Genomic DNA, 26,008 nt, shown 5'->3' on the forward strand with positions numbered 1-26,008 from the left:
AGAAGAAGAAGAAGAAGAAGAAGAAGAAGAAGAAGAAGAAGGAGGAGGAGGAGGAGGAGGAGGAGGAGAAGGAGGAGGAGGAGAATTAATAGTAACAACAAGATTATTTACATAACTATGAAAATGATTAAAAACTTTCAAATAGCTACAGGGTATAGAAGTAGCTAAATTATTCCTCTTTTGCAGTGAGATTTCAGTAATGGTACAAAATTGAAAATTCCCTCCATGTTCTTTCTGGGGTTTAGTCTGTCATTTAAGATCATAGACTATTATTGGCATTCCTGTTCTTCCTCCCCCAAATCCAATCTTATTCTTAAATGGCCTTTGGAAATGAGTTGCTGAATAATCTTAGAAGAGAAAAGTTACATCATTCAGTATTGAACAGACAAAAAAAAACCTAATTGATAGACATTGAGTTCTACAGTTCTCTTCACAGGAAATAATTGTGTTACTTTTTATCTGGCTTATTCTTGATATCAGAGGTTCAGAAATATTTCTTTTAATTTAAAAACTCATTTGAAATAATTTCCTGTTAATACATGAATAAAAGGAAAAATCTAATCAAGTGATTCAGTATCCTCCCCTTGCACCCCCAGCCCCAAACCAGGAGAAGAAAGTCAGTCTACTTACTATGCAGGGGATTATCCCTCCATCTGTCTCCCAGTTTACTGCAACTCCATTGACTTGTGCTGTACTTTAAACTTTGTGTTTTCTTTATGACTGTCTTCATTACCCATGGTTAATGTGGATACACGGCACTCCTGTAATGTGCTTTGTTTAAAGAACGTTTTCCTTAAAATTTCAATTTATTATTAGTGGAAGGGTGCCAGGGAGGACATCTCAGGGAAGTAAGTTCTCTCCTTTGACCTTGTTGGTTCAGGGACTTCCCTAGTGAAAAGCACCTTCACTTACTAAGCCAAACCTTAAATAATCTCACATGACATGGAAAAAATCCCCCTGCTTCTACTCTCTTCAGGAAACTGGCTGAAAAGGCAGAGAACAAATTGTAGAATTAAAGTTTAAGTTCCAAAGTTTTAAAAGCACTGGATGTTTGTATGTCTTCTAACTGGCCAATCAAACATAACTGATATTGAGTTTGACAGCTAAAATACCAATTTCCATTGTATTGTTTTTATTGCACTATATAGTCTTTCAATATAGAATAAAACACTACATTGCAGAATAACTGCTGCCCAAATTTACAGAAATGGAAAAAATTTAGGATTACAAATTGTTTTCTTAGATTTTATTATATTTTAATTTATTTTCATGTATATAAATACATACATGCATAGGTATGTTTTACATGCTATATAGTGCATGGTTGGAGTACTAAGGGCAATTGCAGGCCAAATTTCTTCTTTTTACCTTCATTAGTCAGTCCTGGGACTAGAACTCAGTCAATTAAATTTGACAACAGGTGCTTTTTGTTTTTCTTTTTTCTTGGTTATTTTATTTGTTTACATTTCAAATGTTATTCTCCTTCCCAGTTCCCCTCCATATGCCCCTATCCCCTCCTCTTTCCTCTCTTCCTCTATGAGCGTCCTCACCCACCCACTTCCTCTTCAGTGCCTTAAGGCTACCTTCTCCTGGATCATCAAGCCTCCAAAGGGCAAAGGGGCTCACCTCCCAGTGATGCCAGATAAAGCAATCCTCTGCTATATACCCAGCTGGAACCATGGGTATCCTCTATGTACCTTTGGTTGGTGGTTTAGTCTTGGGAGCTCTGGGGGTTCTGCTTGGTTGGTATTGTTGTTCTTCCTGTAAGATTGCAAACCCCTTCAGCTCCCTTAGGAAGTTCTCCATTGGGGTCCCTGACCTCAGTCCAATGTTTGACTGTGAACATCTGCATCTGTTTTGGTCAGGCTCCAGCAGAGCCGTTCAGAGTACAGCTATACTGGACTCCTGTCAGTAAGTACTTCTTAGCATCAGCAATAGTGTCTGGGTTTGGTGTCAGCATGTGGGATGGTTCCCTAGGTGGGGCAGTGTCTAGATGGTCTTTCCTTCAGTTTCTGCTCTACTCTTTGTCCCTGCATTTCCTTTTGACAGGAGGAATTCTAGATTAATATATTTGAGGTGGGTGGGTGGCCTCATCCCTCAAATGGAGGTTATACCTATTCACTGGATATGGTCTTTACAGATTCTCTCTCCCCTTTCTTGGGTATTTTGGTTAAAGTCCTCCCTGTTGGGATCTGGGAACCTCCTGGGTCCCTGGCATATGGGACTTTCTAGTGGCTACTGCCAGTTCCTCCTTCCCCACAGTTATACACCTACTTTCAAATTCCTGACCCTCTGTACTTCTCCATTTCCTCTCATATCTGCACTGCCCCTGTTTTCCCCTCCCCCTCCTCTCTCCCTTCCAGGTCCTATCTGCCTTTACTTCCCGGAGATTACTCTCTTCTCCCTACTGAGTAGGACTGTAGCATCCACACTTTGGTGTGATCTTCTTTCTTCTTGGGTTTTATATGGTCTATATGGTTTTATATGGGTATTCAGAGCTTCGTTTTGTCTAATATCCACTTACATACCATGTGTGTTCTTTTGTGACTGGTTCACCTCACTCAGAATGATATTTTCAAGTTCCATCCATTTGCCTGTAAATTTCATGAAGTCATTGTTGTTAATAGCTCTGTAGTGTAAATGTACAACATTTTCTGTATCCATTCTTCTGTCGAGGGACATCTAGGTTGTTTCCAGCTTCTGGCTATTATAAATAAGGCTGCTATGAACATAGTGGGACACATGTCCTTGGGTGCTTTTATGGGCTGATCCATCTTGCTATCCCTGCCAATTGTACTCACTGTTACCTAATTTATTAAAAAATGAACAGGACCAGCAAGGGAGCTCAGCAGATAACATCCAGTGCTGTACAAATTCAGCATGATCTCATTTCCATTCCCGAAATTCATGTGAAGTTAGAAGGAGCAAACTCACCTCACAACAATGTTTTTGACCTTAGCCCACCCCACACATGAGCAAAATGCACGCAAATAAGCAACTACACAACACATTTTAAGAACAGAACATGGAATTTAACAAATTACTTTCAAAAGATGAAATACATTAAAAAACTACTTTATCTTATGTCCCATACCCTTAGCCATCAGGACAATGAAAATTAAAATACTCTGTAGTTTGATCTCACCCCAACCAGAATGACTAAGATAAAACAACAGCAGGAAATACAAAAGAAACTGAAACTAAAACAAAACTGAGCCAAAACAAAACAATATAAACAAACTAAAAACCAACCACACGATGACAACAAATACTAGAACAGATACGGGAAAGGAACACTCTTCACTGCTGGTAGAAGTGTAAATGGTAGCACCATTAAAGTAATTAGTGTGGAGTTTCCTCAAAATGCTAAAAAACTGATCTACCACGAGATCCAGAAACGCCACTCCTGGGAACATACTTAACAGACTTTACATCCTACGCCGGAGACACATATCCATCCATGGTCACTTCTCTTCTATTTACCACGACCAAAATCTAGATGCAGTTTACATGTCCGTGAGCTAATGAATGGATAATGAAGAAAGGGTGAATTTACACATTGGGTTATTGTTAAGTCATCCAAAACATTAAATCATGGAATTCACAAGTAAATAGATGGAGTTGTTCACCAGGCCCAGAAAGTTGGATGGCACCTATGGTCTGTCTTCTGTGGATGTTAACTTTGAATCCTTAGATATGTGGGCTATGTTTGGAAATCCCATAGAGATCAGGAAATTAGTTACTGACAGTGACAGATGGGCTTTCAAGGGAAGAGAGATAGAGTACAATGCCGTGGAATGGAGACAGTGGAACAAGAAGAGTTATGTGTGGTGTGAGGGCAGAGTACAGGAGGGACATGATGAATGATGACTAATACTACATTTCTTAAAGTCATGAGAAAGCTATTTCCTGAAAATATTTAAATACAAACATATAAGGTACAACTAACAGATAACAGGATAATTATGCTGAAACTAGACATCATAAGCTAACAAACAAAAAAGCCCACTGCCAGAATCAGGTTATTGTTATTGGGTTTGCTGGCAACTGAGGTCCTATACACTCCCAAATATCACAGAATCTTTCCCATGTTCTTAACTGCCAACTTGAAGTTTTAGGAAAAATGATATTGTTCTTCCATAGTGTTCATAAGATTTAGATGAAGAGATTGTATTGCTAATGTATCAGTTGGGAACTCTATTCCCAAGTCAGCTTTCTTTGCATTTTTGATCAGTTCTGGATTTGTTTTTTTAAAAAAGAATATGAGCTATACTTCTCTATGACTATAAGGCTAGGTATTTCAAACACAGTTTGAAATTATGCAGGTTTAGAAAATTGCTAGCCCTGGCTTCTTGCCTAGAGTATATGACTGTACTAGCCACTAGCCGTTGGATAGCCTGACATTATTCAGCATAAATTCCCTATTGTTAGTCAGGGATTAAATCCAATTAGATAGTTCTTGGTTCTTGGGTACCCTTTTGATATATGTTTTTGCATCCTTGAGCATTGCTAGGTATAATATTTTTGTTTCTTTCTTGGCATCTTCTATAGTACCTTCAGGTCCTGTGAAATCTAATCCTCAAGGGAAAAGCATAATAAAAATATGTCTTGAAGTTGGAAGGTAGTGGGAAGATATTGGAAGAGTGACAGTATTGGTAGAAATGATGTAAATAAAACACTCACATATTGAATCCTGAAAAAATGATCAACATGAAATTAAAAAAAAAAAGAGATCCTATCTTTGAAGAAACCATAAAATTAACTCATAACCCATAAAAAGAAAAAAAAAACTGGTAAGGACATGAAAGCTTCATTCTTATTGGTTAGATTATACTGCTGGGAGTTGCTGCCTATGTGCTAGAAGAGAAATGCAATCATCACACTTATCCAGCTGTGAACTTTACGATCTACACCAATGTCTGTTCTGTCTTACATGAGTACTCTCATCTAGCTGTGAACTCTGCCATCTACATTAGTGACTTGTCTGTGTAACATGACTACTAATGTAATAGTTGCACAAATGTCACAGAGGTAACAAACCCATTTCTTTGATTGCATTTGTGGCTTGCTTCACAAGATGAAACCCACATTTGACACTATTATTAGGGCTAAGACAGTGTAGCTAGGTAGGTTATAGACACTTGGGGACAACCTGCAATTATTATTCTATAGGCTAGACAAAGTATTAAACTTACACCTAATAATCTGTTGTTGCAGTCATAAATAAGTTCATATCTCAACCTTTATCATAAAATCTTGTTGCAATAGATGGTGGTTAACATAGAGAACCACAGCTCATCAAGATGTTAAGAATGAGAGATTTAAAATGCTCAGTGCTGAATAAGACATTGTATGAGATACATTCCTCCCAGGGATCAATGGGGAAGCAAGGAGGAAGGATTATAAAGAGCCAAAGGTCATGAATGCCTATCACAAAACAGAATTCTAGACACACCAGGATAGTTCACATAAGAAATGACAGTGAAGTGAAGGCTTAATTGTTTTAAAAGACTGAGTTAAGCAACCAAGCATGTCTTTAATTAGTATTTTTGAAAGGAAAAGTCCTTTCTTCATATTTAATTTAAAAGTTAAATACTTAGGTATATTAACCAAACATTCATATGCTTTAGCTTTTACTAGGTTTAAGAAATAAGTAATGGGTCTGCATGCCTTTGATCTCAGCATTTGGAAGGCAGAAAAAGGCAGATTTCTGTGAGTGTGAGGCCAGCTGAGGAGTTGAATAGGGGATTTCAAGATAGCCATTTCTGTCCTACATAGACAGACCCTGTCATAAAACAAATGAACAAACAAAAACAACAAAGAAGGAAAAAAGAGGAGGAGGAAGAGGAGAGGGAAGAGAGAGATGATGAATAAGGAGGACGAAGAGGAATAAGAGGAGAAAGAGGAGGAGGAGGAGGAGGAGGAGGAGGAGAGTTTAGGAAGATCTAGATACTGAGATTGGGAATTGTTGAGGCCAGACAAAATTTTATCATGGAGAGAGTGATTGAAAAGAAGTCCTACAAATAGCTGAGGAACTATTGTCAAGTGGTAAATGCAGGAAAGAGGGAGAGTCAGCTTTTTTAATGGTGTAGTCCTGGTACACTCATTATGCTTCAGTGGATGGCCACATATCCAAGAAAATAGGTAGAACATGTTAAACACAGTAGTTGTTTCATAAAGAAGACACAAAATTGGGTAGAGAAAGGGGGGCTGATCTAGAAGAAGTCATGGGAGGTAGATAAATATCATCCAAAAACCTTGAGCAAAATTCTCAAAATCTAGTAAAAAAGAAAAAATATAAATGAACGTCCTTCCTCGATAAACCGTGTAGTTATTAATGAATATATAGGAAGTAAAAGTGTATGTTAACCTTGTCTTGGTGAGTCACATTTTTAATCCTAGTATTCAGAAGGCAGAGGTAGGTGGATCTCCCTGAGTTTGAGGCTAACCTGGTCTACATAGAGAGTTCAGGTAAGCCAGGCCTACATAATGAAACCCTGTGTAAAAAAAAAAAAAAAAAAAAAAAAATCAGCATACAAAGAATGCATGCTAATGGAATAGAAGAGAAAGCTCACAGTTGTATTTGGGTATAATCTTATAAATACTGTTGTTCTTGGGTTTGGCTTTATTTTCTTTTGGAAATGAAGGCAGAGACCTCAGCCTAGTAAGTGTCAGCCATTATTATGATAAAAAATAGGTGGAGCAGTATGAAGGACTTTTAAGTTTTCTATACCAGAAATACATGAAGTTATTGTATTGTTTAAACTGGGGACATATTTGTTTCATATATTTTGTATCCAAAGCATACCTATGTGTTGCCTCATATTTACTACCACATTCCATTGGGAAAACATGTTAAAGACATCCTGAAAGGCACCGATATATTTCACATTACAAAAAGCAAGCTCAACAATTTCCCTTGGGCTAATTTGACCAAGACGGAGCCTAAGTATGAATTGTCCATTTTTCTCCTGGTGCTTGCAGTATGTAGTGTGTGGTTTTTTAGCTTACTTGTATTCTGTGTCGTGTGTATTTTGGATCTGTCCCTATTGTCTGTGTCTCTCTAGCAGAGGATATTACTCTGTATTTATTGAACAGTACATAAAGTACCACATGTGGAAGGAATGAGGCACTGCATAGAAATCTTTGGTAGAATTTTAAAGGGATTAAGTTACTGACTCCAACTGATCCCAACTGAACAAGAGAGCAAACAGTACTGCAAACATAGCATTATTAAATTATAGCCCCATGTTGATTTCAACACTTATTGCAGATATTTGTTGCATGAAATTTCTTTCAACCCATTGGCTATTTTTAACAAATGATTACCATAGCACACACTCATGTGCATATTGCTCTGAGCCAGAGGCACAGAAAAATACATAAGATGCATAAGTTGTTCAATAGCATAGACTTGTACAAGTTGACTACATGAGAAATCCAAGGCTAGTAAGGTTTGCTGTTCCATAGTTTTTCTAAATGTAGGTCAAACAAACAGGCTGAATACAAGGTAGGAAAGCAGACCAAGTCTTAAGTGACCTCACAGGGGTATTGTTAACTCAGCTGTGGAGCCAGGAAAGCTACCAGCCTTTTACAGTGTAAGAAATATTTTCATAAAAATATATAACCACATCACCTAAAACAGTGTCTAAATGTTCTTAATGCTTAGTGAAGAAATGTAGTTAGATAGAAAATTCATCCAGGTGTCTGATTTGAAGGGCTTTGTCAGTTTGAAAGGTTCAAGTTGTGAATTACACAAATATTAACCTGAAGACAAGATCTGTGTATAAAAAGAAGCATCAGGCTACTTCGCATGGGGCATGTTGAATACTAAATCACTCATTTGCACTTTAGAAAAAGCTAAAAAGGAAAAAAGTGTGTTAATCTACTAAACCATGACTATATGGCTTTATGTTATTTGTGGAAATTGTACAATTGTAATTGCAACCTGGGATATATTAGGAATTCACTTTTGTAATATTACCTTTTCTTTTCTGATACTGTTTCTATTTAACATTTTCCTACCTGTAAGAATAGCTTTCTTATGAAGAAGAAGAAGAAGAAGAAGAAGAAGAAGAAGAAGAAGAAGAAGAAGAAGAAGAAGAAGAAGAAGAAGAAGAAGAAGAAGAAGAAGAAGAAGAAGAAGAAGAAGAAGAAGGAAAATGAGGTTAGCAAAGTTCGGTACCAGTATTATATGTGTAAACCTTTTGATTTTGTTGTTCTATGTAACATTACACAGCAACATGTAACTGATTTTCTAATTGAGAATATATTTGAATGCATGCTCTTTCCTTCTAGAATGTACTTACAAGTGTGAGCATGATACAGACACTGTGTTTTCTTCTTTGCTTTTTTGTTAGACTGGGCAGGACCGCCTATTATTATATTGTGTGTGTCTGCTTATATGTACACATGTGTATGTGTAGATCCAACCATATGTGCACATTTAGAGACCTGAGACAAGAGTGAGTTGTCTTCTTTAACTGCTCTTCAATTTAATCTTTGGGACACAGTTGCTCATTTAACCTGATGATCACCATTGTGATTAAACTGGATGGCAAATAAGTTCACAGAATCTACCTGTCTCTACATTATTGCACTGGGGTTATAACTGATTGTTCCAAATCTAGCTTTTATGTATGTTCTAGGGACATGAAGGCAGGTTCTGATGCATGTTCAAAAAGCACTATGCCCAGGAGGCCATCTCCCCATGATTGTCTTTTGATACTGCTGTGTGTGCTGCCTCTATAGATGATGGATGTGTAGGTATGTATGAATGGGAATGCTGACACTATTATATCATGGTGCATGTACAGTGATCAGAGGCAACTCATGTCTTGGTCCTCATTTGTACATTAAAAAAAATCAATAATTCATTAATAACAATAACAAAGGCAACAGTAATAACAATATGAATGTGTAGTTAAAGCAGTGTGATACAGCTATAAGTAAACAGACAATGTGCAGCACTGGCAAATTTGAGAAATTAACAAGAGCAAAGACAGGCAGAGAGGCTGCAGCATTGCTTAGTGATTAAAGTGTTTACCACGCAATTAAGACAACTGAATTCAGATATTTCGAACCCATGTAAATGCCATTTGAGCATCCGGAATGTTTCCCTACCCATCTGGAAGGCTGAAAGAGTATATTCCCCAGTAGAAGCTGGACAGAAGCAAAAGCCATATTGGCAAGCTCTAAGTTTAAACTAGAAATCCTGTATCAGTTGAATAAGGTAGAGATGATGAAGTAAAATAAAGATGCCATTCTCTGATTCTGTACATGTCCACTCCCACACATATGTGTCCACATAGTATATATACAAAAGTATCCAAAGCTTACATACAACGCGTGCTTGCAATTTTCATGTTGTATGATTATATCGCTTAACTATAGACACACATGCATACTTGCATACATGCCCCCCCCACACACAGACACACACAAATGTCATTACCACAACCACCAGCAGCCATCAGAATGTGAGTTATAGAACAAAAGATGAAGATTGAAATTGGAAGTGATAAAATAATCCAGATCATTAGGATTCTCAACTGCTGAATTATGAATCATAGAAAATAAATGTATTAACCTTGTCTTCCCAAAGTTATATCATTATTGATGAGACTCCCTCTCCAGGAAAAAAGAGGGGAAGCTGTCGGTATAGATACTACCTCAGTGTCTGGGAAAGAGAAACAGATTTATAATCCATAGATTTGAGTGCATTGGTTTTTCATATAAAGAAGGATGTCCCCAAGTCTATTCTTACAGATTCAATTTCTCTAGACATTTCTTGAAAGGGACAGGGATATACACCCATCTGAATAATTTAGAAAAATTAAAATAATGCAAATGTACATGCCAAAAAATAAAATAATCAGAATCATTCTAGTTAAATTGTCACTTTCCAGAGCAAAGATAAAATTTAGGAAATACTTTTAAAAAATACTACTCTTTAATTTTAACTTTAAGATATTAGCACAGTTGATAAAGGGGTTCTTTATGACATTTTCATGAATACTTGTAGCTATACTTTATTCATATTTATACTTCTATTCCACAGTTTACCCCTGACCCTTATTTCCACTTTTTAATTTCTCTTCAAACTGTTGGTGAGAATGTAAACTTGGTGAAGCCACTAGGAAATCCCTGTGAGGTTCCTTAAAACACCAAAAATATAAAAATCTTATATTTATACATTGCAGCCATATCATCCCTGGGTATGTACCTGACACTCTACATCAACATGTGACAAAGAAACCCACATCCGTCTTTATTATCTATGTATCACTCAATATATTTACAATCTACAATTCATGCATTTATATGTCTATCTTTGTCATCTTTTATCTACTATCATATATCTATATCATATATCTATTATCTATCTATTATTTATCATCTGCCTATTCTCTATCATATATCTAATCCAATGCAGTTAGTTTTAAACTAATGGAATAATTCTGCTATTGACTGCTGTTATGCAGTTCAAAGTGAATGAATTCAATTTTCACCTCTATTTCTATGAAGCAGAACAATTGTTTATTAAATTATCTCATTTCATAAACATTACAAGAAAAATATATTAAAAACCTTTTTAAGTGGAGGAAATAGCTGAATGTGGTTATCCTCTTTATTGGGAGCTTCTCAGGTAAAACACTACCTTGAGCTATCACATTCATAGGAAAAGACTAAAAGTATGGAAAACTATAGAAAGTCATAATGATATACAATTTTATATTATACAGTTTAGCAGAGAAAATATGTGCTTATGTTTTATCAGGGACATTTATCTTTCAGTAAAATTATGACAGGTAAAATAAAAATTTAAGTTATGGTTTTCAACTTCTAAATTCTATTTTTTCCCCTGTGTTCAAGTGAATTTCTCTATGTTTCCTTTTAAACAAAACTGGATTATCCAGAGACTACCCCATCCGGGAATCCATCCCATCATTAGCCACCAAACCCAGATACTAATGTACATGCCAGCAAGATTCTGCTGAAGGGACCCTGATATAGCGGCCTCTTGTGAGGCTATGCCAGTGCCTGGCAANCACAGAAGTGGNTGCTCACANTCAGNTATTGGATGGAACACAGGGCCCCCAATNGAGGAGCTAGAGAAAGTACCCAAGGAGNTGNANGGGGCTGCAACCCTGTAGGTGCAACAACAATATGAACTAACCAGTACCCCCTGAGCTCAAGTCTCTATCTGCATATGTAGCAGAAGATGGCCTAGTAGGCCATCATTGGGAAGAGAGGCCCCTTGGTCTTTATATGACCCAGCACAGGGGAATGCCAGGGCCAAGAAGTGGGAGTGGGTGGGTAGAGGAGCAGGGGCGGGGGTGGGGTATAGGGAACTTTCTGGATAGCATTTGAAATGTAAATAAAGAAAATAATAATAAAAAAAGTTTAAAAAATATGTTGTTCAAAAAGAAAAAAAAATAGGTGTCAGAATAAAGCAGGATTTGTTTATTTTGTGCAATATATTGGCCCCTATCTTCTTTCCAGTGGCAAGATGAATCACGACCTATTTTATGTGTCCTGAGACACATGGTCTACCCCAAAAACCTGGGATTTTTGCTTCAACTTTACAGTATTTGCCTTGTGTGAAACTTAACTATTAAGCTAGCATGTTATTGGTTACTATTCATTGTTTCTGTGACAAGATAGCTTAGCAAAAGTAACTTCAGGAAGAGATAATTTATTTGGGTTCACCTCATGTAGGGGAAACATGGTTGAAAGAGCACTGGGAGGATGCTCACATTCTACAGTGGGAAGCAGAGGATGAGTTCTGGGGCTCAGCTCAGTTTTCTCTTGTGTGTAGTCTTGCCCCAAAGGCACAGAAAGTTATTGCCTACATTATGAGTAAGTTTTTGTACCTCAGTTAATTTGATCTAAGTACTCCCCCAAAGATAAACCCAGATGCATATCTGCTGTGGTTCTCCACCCTGTCAGGGTTAGTGAGATGGATCCGTCTGTTGAATAAATTCTACAAAAGCCTGACAAACTGAGTATGATCCCCACAAAATCATGTAAAGATAATGGGAGATAACTGACTCTAGAAGTTTGACCTTTCCATGTCCACGCCTGTGCTATATAATACATGTACCCAGTTGTATACTGCATACACAACCAATAATAATAATTAAAGGGACAAAATGAAATCCTTCGGTAGAATATTAGCTATTGTAATTTATAACACTCAAGAAAGTTCTTCTCGATATGAATAAATAGTGTATTTCATGTTAGCAGTGAATTGTTAAATAGAACAGTACATGTCAAGCACTTAGTACAGCATCAGGTATGTGGCAAGCTGCAATAAATGTTATGTGTTACAAGAGAATTTCTCTTGACCTTTGCAAAGTTAAAAACATTTTCATACAAACTAAATTTCATTATGTTACTTTTTGAACAATGTAAGAAAATTATAAAGAAATAAAATACAATAATAGAACAAATAAAAATTATACCTATTGTTATTCTACTTATGTTCATTATGCATCAGAAATATGTCTATCTAACAAGCAGCATGGGACCTTGAGAAATGGCTCAGCCATTTAGAGCTCTTGTTGTTCTTGCAGAGAAGCCCAGTTTGGTTTGTGGCACCCTCATTGGGTGCTGCTGAACCACTTGTAACTCCACATCCAGTACATCTGAGGCCCTCTACTAACCTCTGTGTGCAAACACATACAGAGTCACATAAGACAGGTACATAAAAAATATAAATATGCTTTAAAGTTAACAATTAGTTTCATGGAAGGAAACTGTTAGGCTGTCATTTTCTCTTTGGCAGGCTAATGGTGCTAAGCAATATGACATTCTTGTGTGTTCATCCGTGATGTTTCTTAAAAAGTAAATGAGCAAAGACATTCTATGATTCCTATGAACATAACATAATCTCCTTTTCTAATGCAACAAAACAAAACAAACAAACTGCATCTTGTTGGATGTTGATGTTTATGTATGGGTCATGCCAATCTCAAAATCTGTGAAAGATTATTTTCCCCTCATAAAAACATAAGGAGAGATCTTAATTGCTGCTTTGACAACTTAAGACACAGGTCACATGCTTTAATCTGCTTGTGGACGTTGTACATCGTGGTGCGCACTAGGCTCCGCACCACGATGTACAACGTCCACAAGCAGTTCTATGATTCCTATGAACATAACATAATCTCCTTTTCTAATGCAACAAAACAAAACAAACAAACTGCATCTTGTTGGATGTTGATGTTTATGTATGGGTCATGCCAATCTCAAAATCTGTGAAAGATTATTTTCCCCTCATAAAAACATAAGGAGAGATCTTAATTGCTGCTTTGACAACTTAAGACACAGGTCACATGCTTTAATGACAGCTGTTAAATTATAGCTACCAAGAAATTGTTTGTGGTATAATCTAACATGACGTTCTAAATAACTCTAAGCAGGCTCTATTGTTGTGATAGCAAACAATAGTCACTATGATCAATCCACTTTGTATTTCTGCATAATATGCATAATAATAGCATATCATCTGCTACAAGTTCAATCAAGTCCTTTATGTCATTAAAGACTATGTACATATTGATGTCTTTCTCTTCTTTCCAAAAAGAGAAGACAAATACATTTTTAATATTTGTATGTCTTTATTTTCAAGAACTGTTTTTACTTTAATTAAATAATTTTTATTAGGTGTCATATAATTCTATAATGACTATTACTCATTTTTACTGACTCTTCCCCTATTTCACCCTCCTCTCACTCCTGTAAGATCTACTTTCATATCCACTGTTTGTGAGTGATCATTGAATTTAATTTGTTCCTGGGTTAAGCCTGGGTAGAAGATTATTTACTAGAGTGAGGGTAACTTACCCTTGGTTAACATCACTAAACAATGTAGTCCCTCTCCTTCAACATTCATTATTTGCCAATAATCTCTAAAGGAGTGGAGGGCCTTGTGGGCCCCTCCTCAAGTCATAATGAACTGTTGAGGGACCCAGTTTTATACAAGTTCTTGTTGTGGGGGCTCATGGTGCTTCCTTTTTTTCTGATTGTTGTCACAGTAAATAGAACTAAAAAACATTCTTTGTGTCAGTATCACAAACACCAAGGCTAGGTGTTAGATTATACATAAATTTAGTGCCAGAGAACACGACAATGCATCAATGTCACATTAAGGAATGAAATAATGATGTCCTCTTCAATTTCATTGACCAAAAATGAGTCTACACTGAATTCTGCATTTCTGTCATCATAGCTCCATTTCTCAGTAGTTCGTGGTTACTGGCCTGTCTTTAGTCTATCTGTAGTATGGACCTGACCTGTCCCTATTATCTCTCCTTAACAAAGAACTTTGCTAAACATTTATTGAACAGCACAGAAAACATGGCACAGGACAAGAATGAGGAGTTCTCTATAGAATTCTTTAACAGTTTTACAAGGAAAAATGTCACCCAGCTGACTCAGAATAGTATAGACACGATATCAACCTATACCTATGAGGCTGGCAACATTTTTGGCAAATATGTTTTGAGGTTTCATCTACTGTGTTGGCCTTTTTATACAAATAATTATCACAACACACACACACACACACACCACAGAGTTATGGCTCAGAGACATTGAAAAGAACATAATAAAAGTAAAGCTATGCATATGTAGCTGAAGATGGCCTAATCAGCCATCATTGGGAAGAGTAAACTTTATATGACGCAGCACAGGGGAAGGCCAGGGCCAAGTAGTGGGAGTGGGTGGGTAGGGGAGCAGAGGCAGGGAGGGGTATAGGGAACTTTAGGGATAGCATTTGAAATGTAAATAAAGAAAATAATAATAAGTAAAGAATGTAAAGCTATTCACTTAGGCTAGATTGTAAAAGCTGATTCCATGGGAAATCCAAAGCAGAAAGGTTGGTTATATCAGTTTCTTAAAGACAGGTTAAAGTTACACAGGCTGAACACACAGTAGAACAGAAACAAAAACAAAAACAGACAAACAAAAGTTTTAGATGACATTTGCTGTGAGGTCTGGCACAAATTCAGTCTTTTTAGGGGTTAAGATATATCATCATAAATATATATCACTACTCTCCTGGAACAGGTTTAACTGTCATTCTGATACTTTGGCCCATTTATTTACATTTGCTTGCACTTATTTTCTCCAGAAAACATTCAGATACTATGGCCTGCAAATTATTTTACAAGTACACACACACACACACACACACACACACAGTTCTAGATCAAACTCACTCCTCCGGGCTCCTAACTTCATGTCCTCTTTTAAATTTTATTTTATATCCCAGGAGTCCAGTTTGTGCTGTTCATAAACTTGGGGGTCCAGGACCATCCACTGGAGCACAGTTTAACTACCAGGGCCCACACCCATAAATAAAACTGGCTTTCCTCCCACAGAGGCCATCAACTGTTAATAGCTCCTCAATTAGGAGGAGCCATCAGGAGCCCCTCCTCGATTCTTGCTGCAATGTGACTGCCTTGATCTTGTGCAGGTGGTATGGGGACAAGTAAAGCCTCTGAGAATTCAGGGGTACACGGTTCCTGTCTTGCCTAGAAGGCATTTTTTTCTGGTCCTTCTCAACTTCTGTCCTTTATAATTACGCCATCCCTTTCTCTACAACATCTCTTAGGGACTGAGGGGGAGGGGTATGATATAGAAGCCTCATCCTGTGTGGCTGGCCTAGCCACTGGCATTTATTCTTCATATTTTGATCAATTGTGAGGGGCTGCATTAATCTCAAAGCAACTTTTCAGATGAAACCTTAGAGCTGCACTAATTCTATGAGTATATATAGAGAGACTTAGTAGGCAGTTGATACCATGTTCACTTTGTCAAATAGTCCTGGTAGGTTCCCTCCCGGGGCCTGTGAGGTTTCCAACTAGGGGTTTTAGACAGGTTCACAGTACCAGGCATGTACGTGTAGAGCACCATGGGAAGGGAGGCTTATATGAGGAGGATAGGAGAGTATGAGAGAAGGGGAAGGAGAGAAATAACTAACACTGAGGATATTTAAACTGTCCTATTAAAACTTAAGAGTTTCTACAAAACACTGTGACACACACACACACACACACACACACACACACACGAAAAGAAGAGAAGAGAAGAGAAGAGAAAAAAGAAAAGAAAAGAAAAGAAAAGAAAAGAAAAGAAAAGAAAAGAAAAGAAAAGAAAAGAAAAATGGGATTAGGAAAAAACTTAAGTTTTACATGTTTTACAAGCATGCCAGAACTGGTAACCACATTCCTTTGAAAATTTTTTTTAAAACATAGTAATTGTCATCCTATATTTAAAAACACCGTGAGTGCGCATGCACACAAGTGGTTTTATATGAAGGGAGGGAGTTGTATACATTTGCACATTTATGTAGTTGCCAGAGGACAATCTCCAATGTTCTTTTGAGGAAAAACTTCCACGCCCTTGTCCTTTAAGGACAGGGTATCTCATCCACCTGAAGCTCAACAATGAAGTCAAACAGATTGACACTAGAACCCTAGGGATCCTCCTCTCTCCACATTTCCAAGGTTTCTGTAAAAAACACAAGGCACTGCTGCCAGATCCTGGCCATCAAACTCAAGTCTTCTTGCTTACAATGGAAAGCACTTTAACAAATGACCTACCTTTCTTGTCTCTGCTATATATTTCATGTAAGTCTGGGACTAAAAATAAAATTTACTCATATTAGACTGATTGCTGTACATTTAAGCATGAAGATATTTGTAATGATTGATATGCATTCAAACAAGAAGGCCTTTGTATCATGTTTGTAGAGTACAAACATTGTTGACTTTACAGTCATTGCCTTCAATGATTCCCAAGGCCCAGTATCAAGGTCGTCCCAAACTCTTTCTCCTCCTCCTCCTCCTCCTCCTCCTCCTTCTCCTCCTCCTTCTCCTCCTCCTTCTTCACCATCTCCTCCTTCTTCACCATCTCTATTTCTCTCTTCCCTCTCCTTTTGCTCCTCCTCCTTTGTCTACTTCTGGGTTTTTGTTTGTTCCTTTGTTTTAAGACAGGGTCTGTCTATGTAGGAAAGCCTTGGCTATCTTGAAATCCCCTCAGCTGGCCTCACACTCATAGAAACCTGCCTTTCTCTGCCTTCAAAATGCTGAGATCAAGGCATGCAAACCCAGTACTTATTTCTTAAAACTAGTACAAGGTAAAGCATATGTATGTTTGGTTAATATACCTACGTATTTAACTTTTCAATTAAATATGGAGAAAGGATTTTTCTTTTTAGAAATGTCACTTATGAAAGGGGATACTTAATTGGCTAACTCAGTCTTCAAAACCAATTAAGTCTTCTTTTCACAAGGCATAGAAATTCCTACAAGCTGGCAACTCAGGCACCTGTCTGAAATTACCTCGGTAATAAAATATGCAATCAAGCCAAAATTACAATGAACATGTGTTCTTCTAGATATAGGCTTGCATTCCTCAGCACTTACCTACAGGCTCAGAGGCTATTTTGAGAAAAGCAGCTTCTGAATAATTTCTCAGACTAGATAATCTCTTGTATGCTTTCACTCATGAAAACCTAAATATTATTTTTTTTTCTCAGTGGAAACAACACAAAGAGAGTGTGTGTAAACTAGATTTGTATGTCAGTAGACTGGTCACCATTATTATAGCTGCTGTTTTATTCTTACGATGTTATGCGACAATCATTTTTTATGATAGTTACAAAAGCGAAGGATCATTTCATATCCCAGAAAACCTTATCTCTGTCTCTTTCTCTTTCTGTCTCTCTCTGTCAACAGACTCTTTCCTTGACCTCTCTCTCTCTCTCTCTCTCTCTCTCTCTCTCTCTCTCTCTCTCTCTCTCTCTCTCTCTCTCTCTCTCTCTCTCTCTCTCTCTCTCTCTCTCTCTCTCTCTCTCTCTCTCTCTCTCTCTCTCTCATCACCATCATCTCTCTGTGTCTGTGTCTGTCTCTGTCTCTCTGTTCCTTTATCTCTCTGTTTCTCTGTGTAAATCTCTGTCTCTGTGTCTTTGTCTCTCTCTTTCTGTCTGTCTCTTCCACTCCACCGCTATGCCATCTTGTTTTGTTATCTCCTGTCATCTCTCCCTTTCCAAGTGGAACACACTTGAAAAGTTATAAATTAAAGCAATAAGTATTGATTTCAGTTGTATGGTTAATGTCATACGCAATTCAGTATTTGGACTGGGGATGGGAGAATTTCAGGACTTATGTGTTTGTGTAACAGGAAGAGAAGATTATATATTTAAATTTTAGAAGAGTAGGAGTGCCAGCCAATACCAGAACATCTATACCATGGTTTAATCTTCACATTTATCTACCAAATGATTTTCCTGTGTATGTTGTATTATGGATACATACATACACATTCATGTTTCCATGTATGTAACCACACATGTACAGATAAATGTGTGGATGTCATAGACTGACATCAGACATCTTCTTCCATGTGTCACCTTATCGGGGAGTAGGAGTTTTCAATTGAACCCAGAGCTTACCTTCTCCCCATCTTGTAAGCTCATCCATCCTATTTCTGCAACCTTCATTTGCTTATATTAGAAGCAGCTTTTGGGGACTTCCAATATATATTGAAAACTAAGTTATCCAGCAATCCTCCAGTTGACTGGTCAACTATCCAATTGGACCTTTCCCATGTCATACAGCCATTTTGACTTCCTGAACCATACTGTGCAAGTCATTCTAATGATTCCTATTTTAATGCATATATGTATTACAATCACTAAGTTAGAAAAAAAAAAAATCCTGAGTGAGCCACAGAGGGAGAGGTAGTCAATTCAGATTGAATGGGTGAATTCAAAAGAAGCACAGAAATTCTGGAACCAGGCCTTGTTTTTCTGCATCTGGGGGATAGGCATGCATTCAAGACAGCAAAAGCAAATGGTTCATTTTTTGTAATTATGCTCAAATTCTTATGTTTAAGCGAAACACCATCTGAACAGAAGCTCATCTTCCTGGAGCGGAGCTTCTTGGCATGCTGCAGTCACTTATTAATGCCATCACATTGCTCAATTACTCCAAACCACAGATGCACGAATGAGGCTGGGGGGGGGGGCTCCACGGAGCAAGCCGGGTGAGCCAGCTCTTTCCAGGAAATCGGGTTTTCTCTTTTATTTCTTCAGTTACCTTTCTCTCTTCTTCCCTCCCTCACTGGCTACCTCCCTTCCTTTCTCCGTCTCTCCAGAAGATAAATAAAAACTACCAGCTATTTATTTTTGCTAGTTTACATATTTTGGAAGTCAATATTTTTAAAAGATGGAATATTTCACCAAGTGGTCCATTGGAGTGATTGATAACTCTCATTTGTGTAGTTAGTCACTATAATTACATGAGTAAATGACTCCGAAATGGAACTCCTGTTAATCATATTTGTTTAATGGGAAATAAGTTCACTGTCTTTACAGGGATTAGATAATGGTGAAGTTGGTGAATGGGGAGCTGATGTGTTTAAATGCAACATGCTTAGCAATAGGTCACAATTTGGTTAAGGTAAACTCTGGACTCAATGGAAAGGTCCTGCCTCACTAACAAGGAGGAAAATAGAAGAAGACATCTATGTCAGTCTATGTACTTAAGGACCTAGATTTATTCCAGATATGAATACATTCGCATAACACTAAGCACACCTGGGTACCCAAGGAGGCTACAGAAGTGTGCTGGTTTTGTGCTTTTCTGGAAGATGGCTTTGGGTGCCTGTTACTTCTGCCTCCATTTTTAACCCCTACTAAAGCATAGTGTAACTCCTAGGGATTAAAGTAATTCCCATGGGTAAACTGAGTGCATGAAAATTCCTACATTAGATTATGTAAAGAACCCTGTCCAAAACTTATCATTGGGGCAATACTCATTGAAATATTCTATGTTTTTAAAACTATTGATTTCTGAACATGTAAACTACTAAACATAAATAGTTGATAGTTTTTATTTATGCTCTAGAGAGACTAAGAAAGGAATGGAGAGAGCCAAAGGGGAGGGAAGAAAAGAGAAAGGTTATTGAAGAAATAAGAGATAAAATATAATTTCCTGGACAGTGATAATTCGCACAACATGCTCTGTGGAGCCTCTCCTTTACTGCTTCCCCATCAGTCTAAGGTGTCGAGATACCAGAAATAACACTGGCAGAGGAGACAAAGGGAAAAGATCTCCACATTCTGATCTCTCTCTCTTGTGATATGATCTCTACTCCTCTCAGATCCTCTGTGTCCATATATCAGGTTATCATACACAGAAGTACAGTTCCACATGGCATGCTCTCATTTTCCATCCACAAGGAAAGCCAAAAGGGACTATTACTCCAGTCACTGCATTTCTAAGGTCCACAGAACCAACTTACTCAACACTCAGGACAGTTTTGTCACCAGGTTCAAAGTGACCCTTACTCATATGAGTTTGCTCCTTTGGTGTCTTATGTATCTTGGGCTGACAACTGCCTATATAGCCACGAATAACTGCATACTTCTGAGTTGTGCACAGCTAAACTCAGCTGCAAGGATTAAGGCGCTGCACCATCACTACCCATTCACATAGTTCTGGATGTAGGATCCAGGGTCTCATACATGCTAGTTGAGCAGCCTTCTGACTGAACTAGAGTTGCAAGGCCCCATTTCTGAACTACAGGTGCCCTTTCTTTTTGAGAATGCCATATAAATGACATTTATATAAATGCTTATGTATAATGAATAGAATTTTGGGTTTGGTTTCTTGCACTTAGCTTTATGCATCCCCATCATTTTGAATATTTTGTGTACATTGGGCATTTATTCATTTCTTTGTGGAATACTGTTTTATTATATATTTGTTCAAGCATTAGCTACTTGAAAGATATATGAATTCATTCCTAATTTGGGATGATTCCTAATAAAATTACTATAAATTGAGGAGTGCAAAAATGAATCACGTGACATAGACATTTGTTAAACCAAAAAAATATATCTTTAAATAGTAATGGAGACCATGAATCTCCTTAGCATCCTTCTTTTACATATTATAGGTTCCAGCTTCACCCTAAATGCCCACAAAATATTGAAGCCACAAATATCATCATGCATCAGGCAAATAATCTAATTGTGCTTTAAAAAAATTCAGCCTGTATTAATCTGCCCAAAGAAATCACATATAACTATCTATCCAACATATCCACCATAACACTGTTCAAAGAGAGGAACCTAAATGGATTACCTGGTGTTAACAGAATGACAGACATTGTGATGAGCGAGCACACTACCAAGATCACCAGCAGGGCAATGGCAATTCCCTTCCAGTTCCTTTGTGGCGGGCTGTTACTTCCTAGTTCCTGCAGAGACAGAGAAGGGGTTTTGTAATTATAACATGCTCCAGGAGAAATACGTTCTTAAAGGAAAGATTCAGCACAGGCATGAACACAGTTTGAACGCTGATTAGAATCAGTTTTCTCTTCAGCAACTTCTTTAATTATTCAAAGGTGCATGGATTATAAATGGATGGATATATTTTAAGGAGTACAATCTATTTTCTTTACCAGAGAAGGTAAGATAATTTTATCCATGTTGTCCTGGTGTAAATAAAGCTCCACTTCATTAACTGTAGTAAAGGACCCTGCAAAAGTGCTGTGGAACAAAAATGTCAACCTCCATTTCTAATCACTACAATGGAAGACAGCACAAAGAACTGAATATATTTTTATCCTTGAAGAACTGTCAGCTGCTGCTCAAAACGTATGAGTAAAAGATTGGAAACAACAAAATGATACACAATATACTTTACCATCAAACAGTGCACATTTTTTTTCAACAAAGCAGGTTTATTTCGAATAGTTTTCCCGCCATTCATAAAAAACAAACACAGTGTAGTAGCTAAATTAAATGATTTTTTTCTAAGTCAATGACTGAAAATATTCTCTCACTGGACAGTGTGCAGATATTGGCAGGGAGGTAAGATTGATAGGAAAGGGCAAAGCTGAACACCTTTCACAGTGCCCACGGTTGAGCTGCTTGCTCTTCAACTGGCCTATGTTCCATCCTGCTGCCTGGAAATGTACAAGCTTCATTCTGCAAAGTCTGGAATACAGAAGTTGAAATGAATCCCAGCTTTTCATTGAAGTAATGTTATGACATGGAACCTGGAACTGGAGAGATAGCTCAGTGTTTAAGAGAAGTTAATGCAGCACTCAGGAGGCAGAGGCAGGCAAATTTCTGAGTTTAAAGCCAACCTGGTCTGCAGAGTGAGTTCCAGGACAGCCAGGACTACACAGGGAAACCCTGTCTCAAAAAAACAAAAAGAGAGAGAGAGAGAGAGAGAGAGAGAGAGAGTGAGACAGAGACAGAGACAGAGACAGAGACAGAGACAGAGAGAGACAGAGAGAAAGTTAATGCTTTTGTAAATGACCCCAGTTTTGTTCCCAGCATGTACTTCAGCAGTTTGCAACCATCTGTGACTCCAGTTCCAGGAGCTCCAATGCTCTCTTCTGGATTCTCAGGTCCCCTGCACTATATGCACATACCCATATAGACCTCTCTCTCTCTCTCTCTCTCTCTCTCTCTCTCAATATCCCCTCAACACTGTTTCTTAGTGATCATTGTGATTACAGACATGAATTCAGTCATAAACACACTCAGTGTTAACAGCTGAGACCAAGAGAAATCAACTCACAGAATGTGATGTATGGTTAGTTGTTCCTTTTTCATGGCAACCACACTAAAAATAGTAACTTTGTCTTTCATTTTGATAGAAAACTACAGTGACTTTCCATATACCTCTTTTCAAATTATGCTTGCTTTGTGTGTGTGTGTGTGTGTGTGTGTGTGTGTGTGCTGTACATGTATTTGAGATGAATATGTATGCATGGTTGATTCATATGCCTCCAACATGTAAACACAGAGGTCAAAGCAGGTCATCAGATGTGTCTCAGTCTGTTACTTCTCTTTTCATTGTTTTTAGACAGGGTTTCTCACTGAGCCTTGTATTGGCGATTTCTTTTCCTTTTTTCTTTCCTTTTCTTTTCTCTTCTCTTCTCTTCTTTTCCTTTCTTTTCTACGTTGGTGAATATAAGCTCCAGTCACCCTCTTGTCTCTGTCTCCCAAGTCACAGGTGTTAAGACAATGTATTCTCCTTTTTACATGTGTGCTGTGAATCTGAACTCAGGATCTTTGCTGAATACTGATACTGAGCTGCCTCCCTAGCCTTAATCCATGCTTATTCTCTAGCATCTCTTTTTCTATTATGCATATGAGAATTTTATTCATTTTTTACTATATCAAGTGATCTATTTATGCATCATTCATTTTAGAATATCTAACATAAAGTAAAGATGATAACAAATGACAAAACCTTCCCCGGAGTGGAGTATTCACACAGACTTTTCAGAGGCTATTTACTGCAGTGGTTCTTGACCTGTGGGTCATGATCCTTTTGGGGTTACATGTCATATATTCTGCATATCAGATACTTATATTACAATTCCTAACAGTGCCAAAATTACAGTTATGAAGTAGCAAAGAAATAATTTTATGATTGGGGATCACCACAACATGGGGAAGTGTATTAATGGTTTTCTGCATTAGAGAATTTGGGGATCATTAATCTACTGAAAGAGTTATAGTGATGGTGGGTAACTCACTGTGATGATGCCTGCGTGACCTCAGAAGCCAGTGATGAGAATAGTCACCGGTATGAATGTAAACTAGCAAATATGCTCAGAATTGACAAATGCTCGACCAAGGGTTAAGGTTGGAGAGATGGTTCAGTTGGTAAAGCACTTCTCTTGAAGAAAGAATACTGAAGATCTGCACTTAACCCTGAGAATTCATGTAATATAAGAGAAGCCACGTGTAGAGGTTTGCTCTTACAATCTCTGTTTTGGAAATGGGGAGACAGGTTGGGGCTTGCTTACCAGCTCATCTGGCTAAATCATTGAGTCACGGGACATCAAGTGATTCTGACTCAAGGAAACAAAGTAAACTTTAGATTTTAGGGATGACAATAGATGTTTACCTCTGTCCTGTGTATGCATGTACACCCACATAAAATACACCTGCACACATACCGATGCGTGGACACACACACAAACACACACATACAAAGATAAATCTTTAAAAAGCATTTTCTTTAACCACATCTTTGAGAAAATGGAGAGATTCTTTTTATCATCATTATTCTTGCTTAAACAGATATTCTACTATTTGTAGCTTAAAGACTGAAACGTTTGTCTCACTGGCTCTTCAGCCTGGTTCTGAACAGTCACCAGCTGTCCTAAAATAAAACCCCTTGCCTTTTATCTCTTCCCTGTGTTTACTTTAGTGCTCCATTAACCTTCCTACGTGCTTAATTCTGCAAATCCAAACATGGCATTTCCTACAAAGCAACCCAATACAACTCCAAATCATTTCACATGGGGCAACAGATTGTCCCAGCTCATTCCCTCTTGGGTAACTGAATATTTTGAATTATTCTGATTTGAATTGTTTCTATTATATTCATGCTGTTCCCATTTTCAACTGCAAATAGTTTCAAGGATGATTTGGTCACAAGTCGTCCAAGGACATTTCTACTGAATTACATAGATTTAACACATTGGAGATTCCTTACATGGAGCACCAAAATGCAGTGGGTTTGAATACATTAATGATGAACTCAAAATCACTAATACTGCTTTGGTGTCACATTAAGGAAAGAAATCCAAGCCCTTTCTGGTGCTGTTCAACGAAGAGCAAGCTGGGATTTAGATTCTTTATTTTACTTTTCCTGCATCTTCCATTGTCCCTGCCTGTCTGTTGTATAATTCTGTATCTGTCCTTATCTGAAGGCTCTCTTCTGAATCTACCTGTCTCTGTGTCTCTGTGTATGTCCCTACCAACAGGATTTGCTCTGTCTTCATTGGACAGCACAGAAAGTATCACACAGGGAAGGAATGGAATAATTTGCAGCTTTAGTATCAGAACTTTTCAGGGAATTAACTCGCTGACTACAGCTGGTCTCCAATGAACCCAGACAACAAACAGTATTACAAACATTACAAACATACATCCAGAAATGTCTGTATGTTACATTCAACATGTTCATTTGATAAGATGCTTTCAACCTGTCTGTATTTTATGTTTTCAACCAATGATTATCCTAACACACACATACTCATACATACATTGTTCTCTGCATCATAGGTCTTAGAAGAGTACACATCTTAGATTAGAGCTATGCATTAGCTTAATTTGAGCTGATTACATAAGAAATTCACTGTAGCAAAAATGGTTTTTCCTCTGTTCTGTTAAAAGCAGGTTAAATAAACTATCTGAATATACAGCAGTCTGAAGTCTCATGTGATCTCAAGGTGTATTAACTGTTGCTAGGAGGGCCAGAGAAAGTCCCCAGTCTCTTAAAATTGAAGAACAATTGTCATAATAATATATTGCTTTACTGAACAAGCTGAAAATATCATTAAGATAATCTAAAATAATCAACTTTGGAAAGTTGTCCTCCGAACCTCATATGGGAAAATGGACAGACGGAGGGACAAACAGAACATGAACAACAACAACAACAACAAAAAAAGCCCATGCAAATATGTGCACGCACATACTAATAAAAACAATAAATAAATAAATAAATAAATACAGTAAATACAATAAAATTAATTTTAGATTTTTTAATATTAATTCATATCATAGAAACAGCATGGTAACTGCAATAAACCTCAGTTCATTGAGAATATTTATAAGGTATAGTTAGAAATTTACCTAGATCTAGCTTGAAGAATCTCAAAATACAAGACTCTGACAGCTAATCTATTTCCAAAAGGAATAATTTGTATCATTTCACAAAATGTCTGGAGTGGTTGTAGGGTTCGGAGTTTGAGTGCATTACACAAGATGCACTGGGAAGGACATTAAAATATGACAGCTGTCCAATCGGCATAGCGCATATGGGACAGTTTACCAACTGCCTATATAATATTAGGCTACGTGCAAAGCTACAAACTCTGCTGTAGGAAATGAGGAATGTCCCTAGTTTCTTCAAACTGACATGAGATAACTATTTTGCACAGTCAGCAT

The 26,008-nt window shown here is 37.5% G+C and overlaps 1 protein-coding gene across 4 annotated transcripts in view; it reads right to left on the minus strand.

Moving 5' to 3' along the window:
* Dpp10 (dipeptidyl peptidase like 10) overlaps positions 1-26,008 on the minus strand; it is a 1,452,235-nt gene that overhangs the window by 489,365 nt on the left and 936,862 nt on the right. For all 4 annotated transcript variants that reach the window (XM_021198715.2, XM_021198714.2, XM_029538361.1 and 1 more), the window contains exon 2: positions 21,165-21,279. In XM_021198715.2, the coding sequence (XP_021054374.1) occupies positions 21,165-21,279 (115 nt within the window). The remainder of the gene's footprint in view (positions 1-21,164; positions 21,280-26,008) is intronic.

Source organism: Mus pahari, chromosome 5 (genome assembly GCF_900095145.1).
Source record: "Mus pahari chromosome 5, PAHARI_EIJ_v1.1, whole genome shotgun sequence".
Classification (NCBI taxonomy): Eukaryota; Metazoa; Chordata; class Mammalia; order Rodentia; family Muridae; genus Mus; species Mus pahari.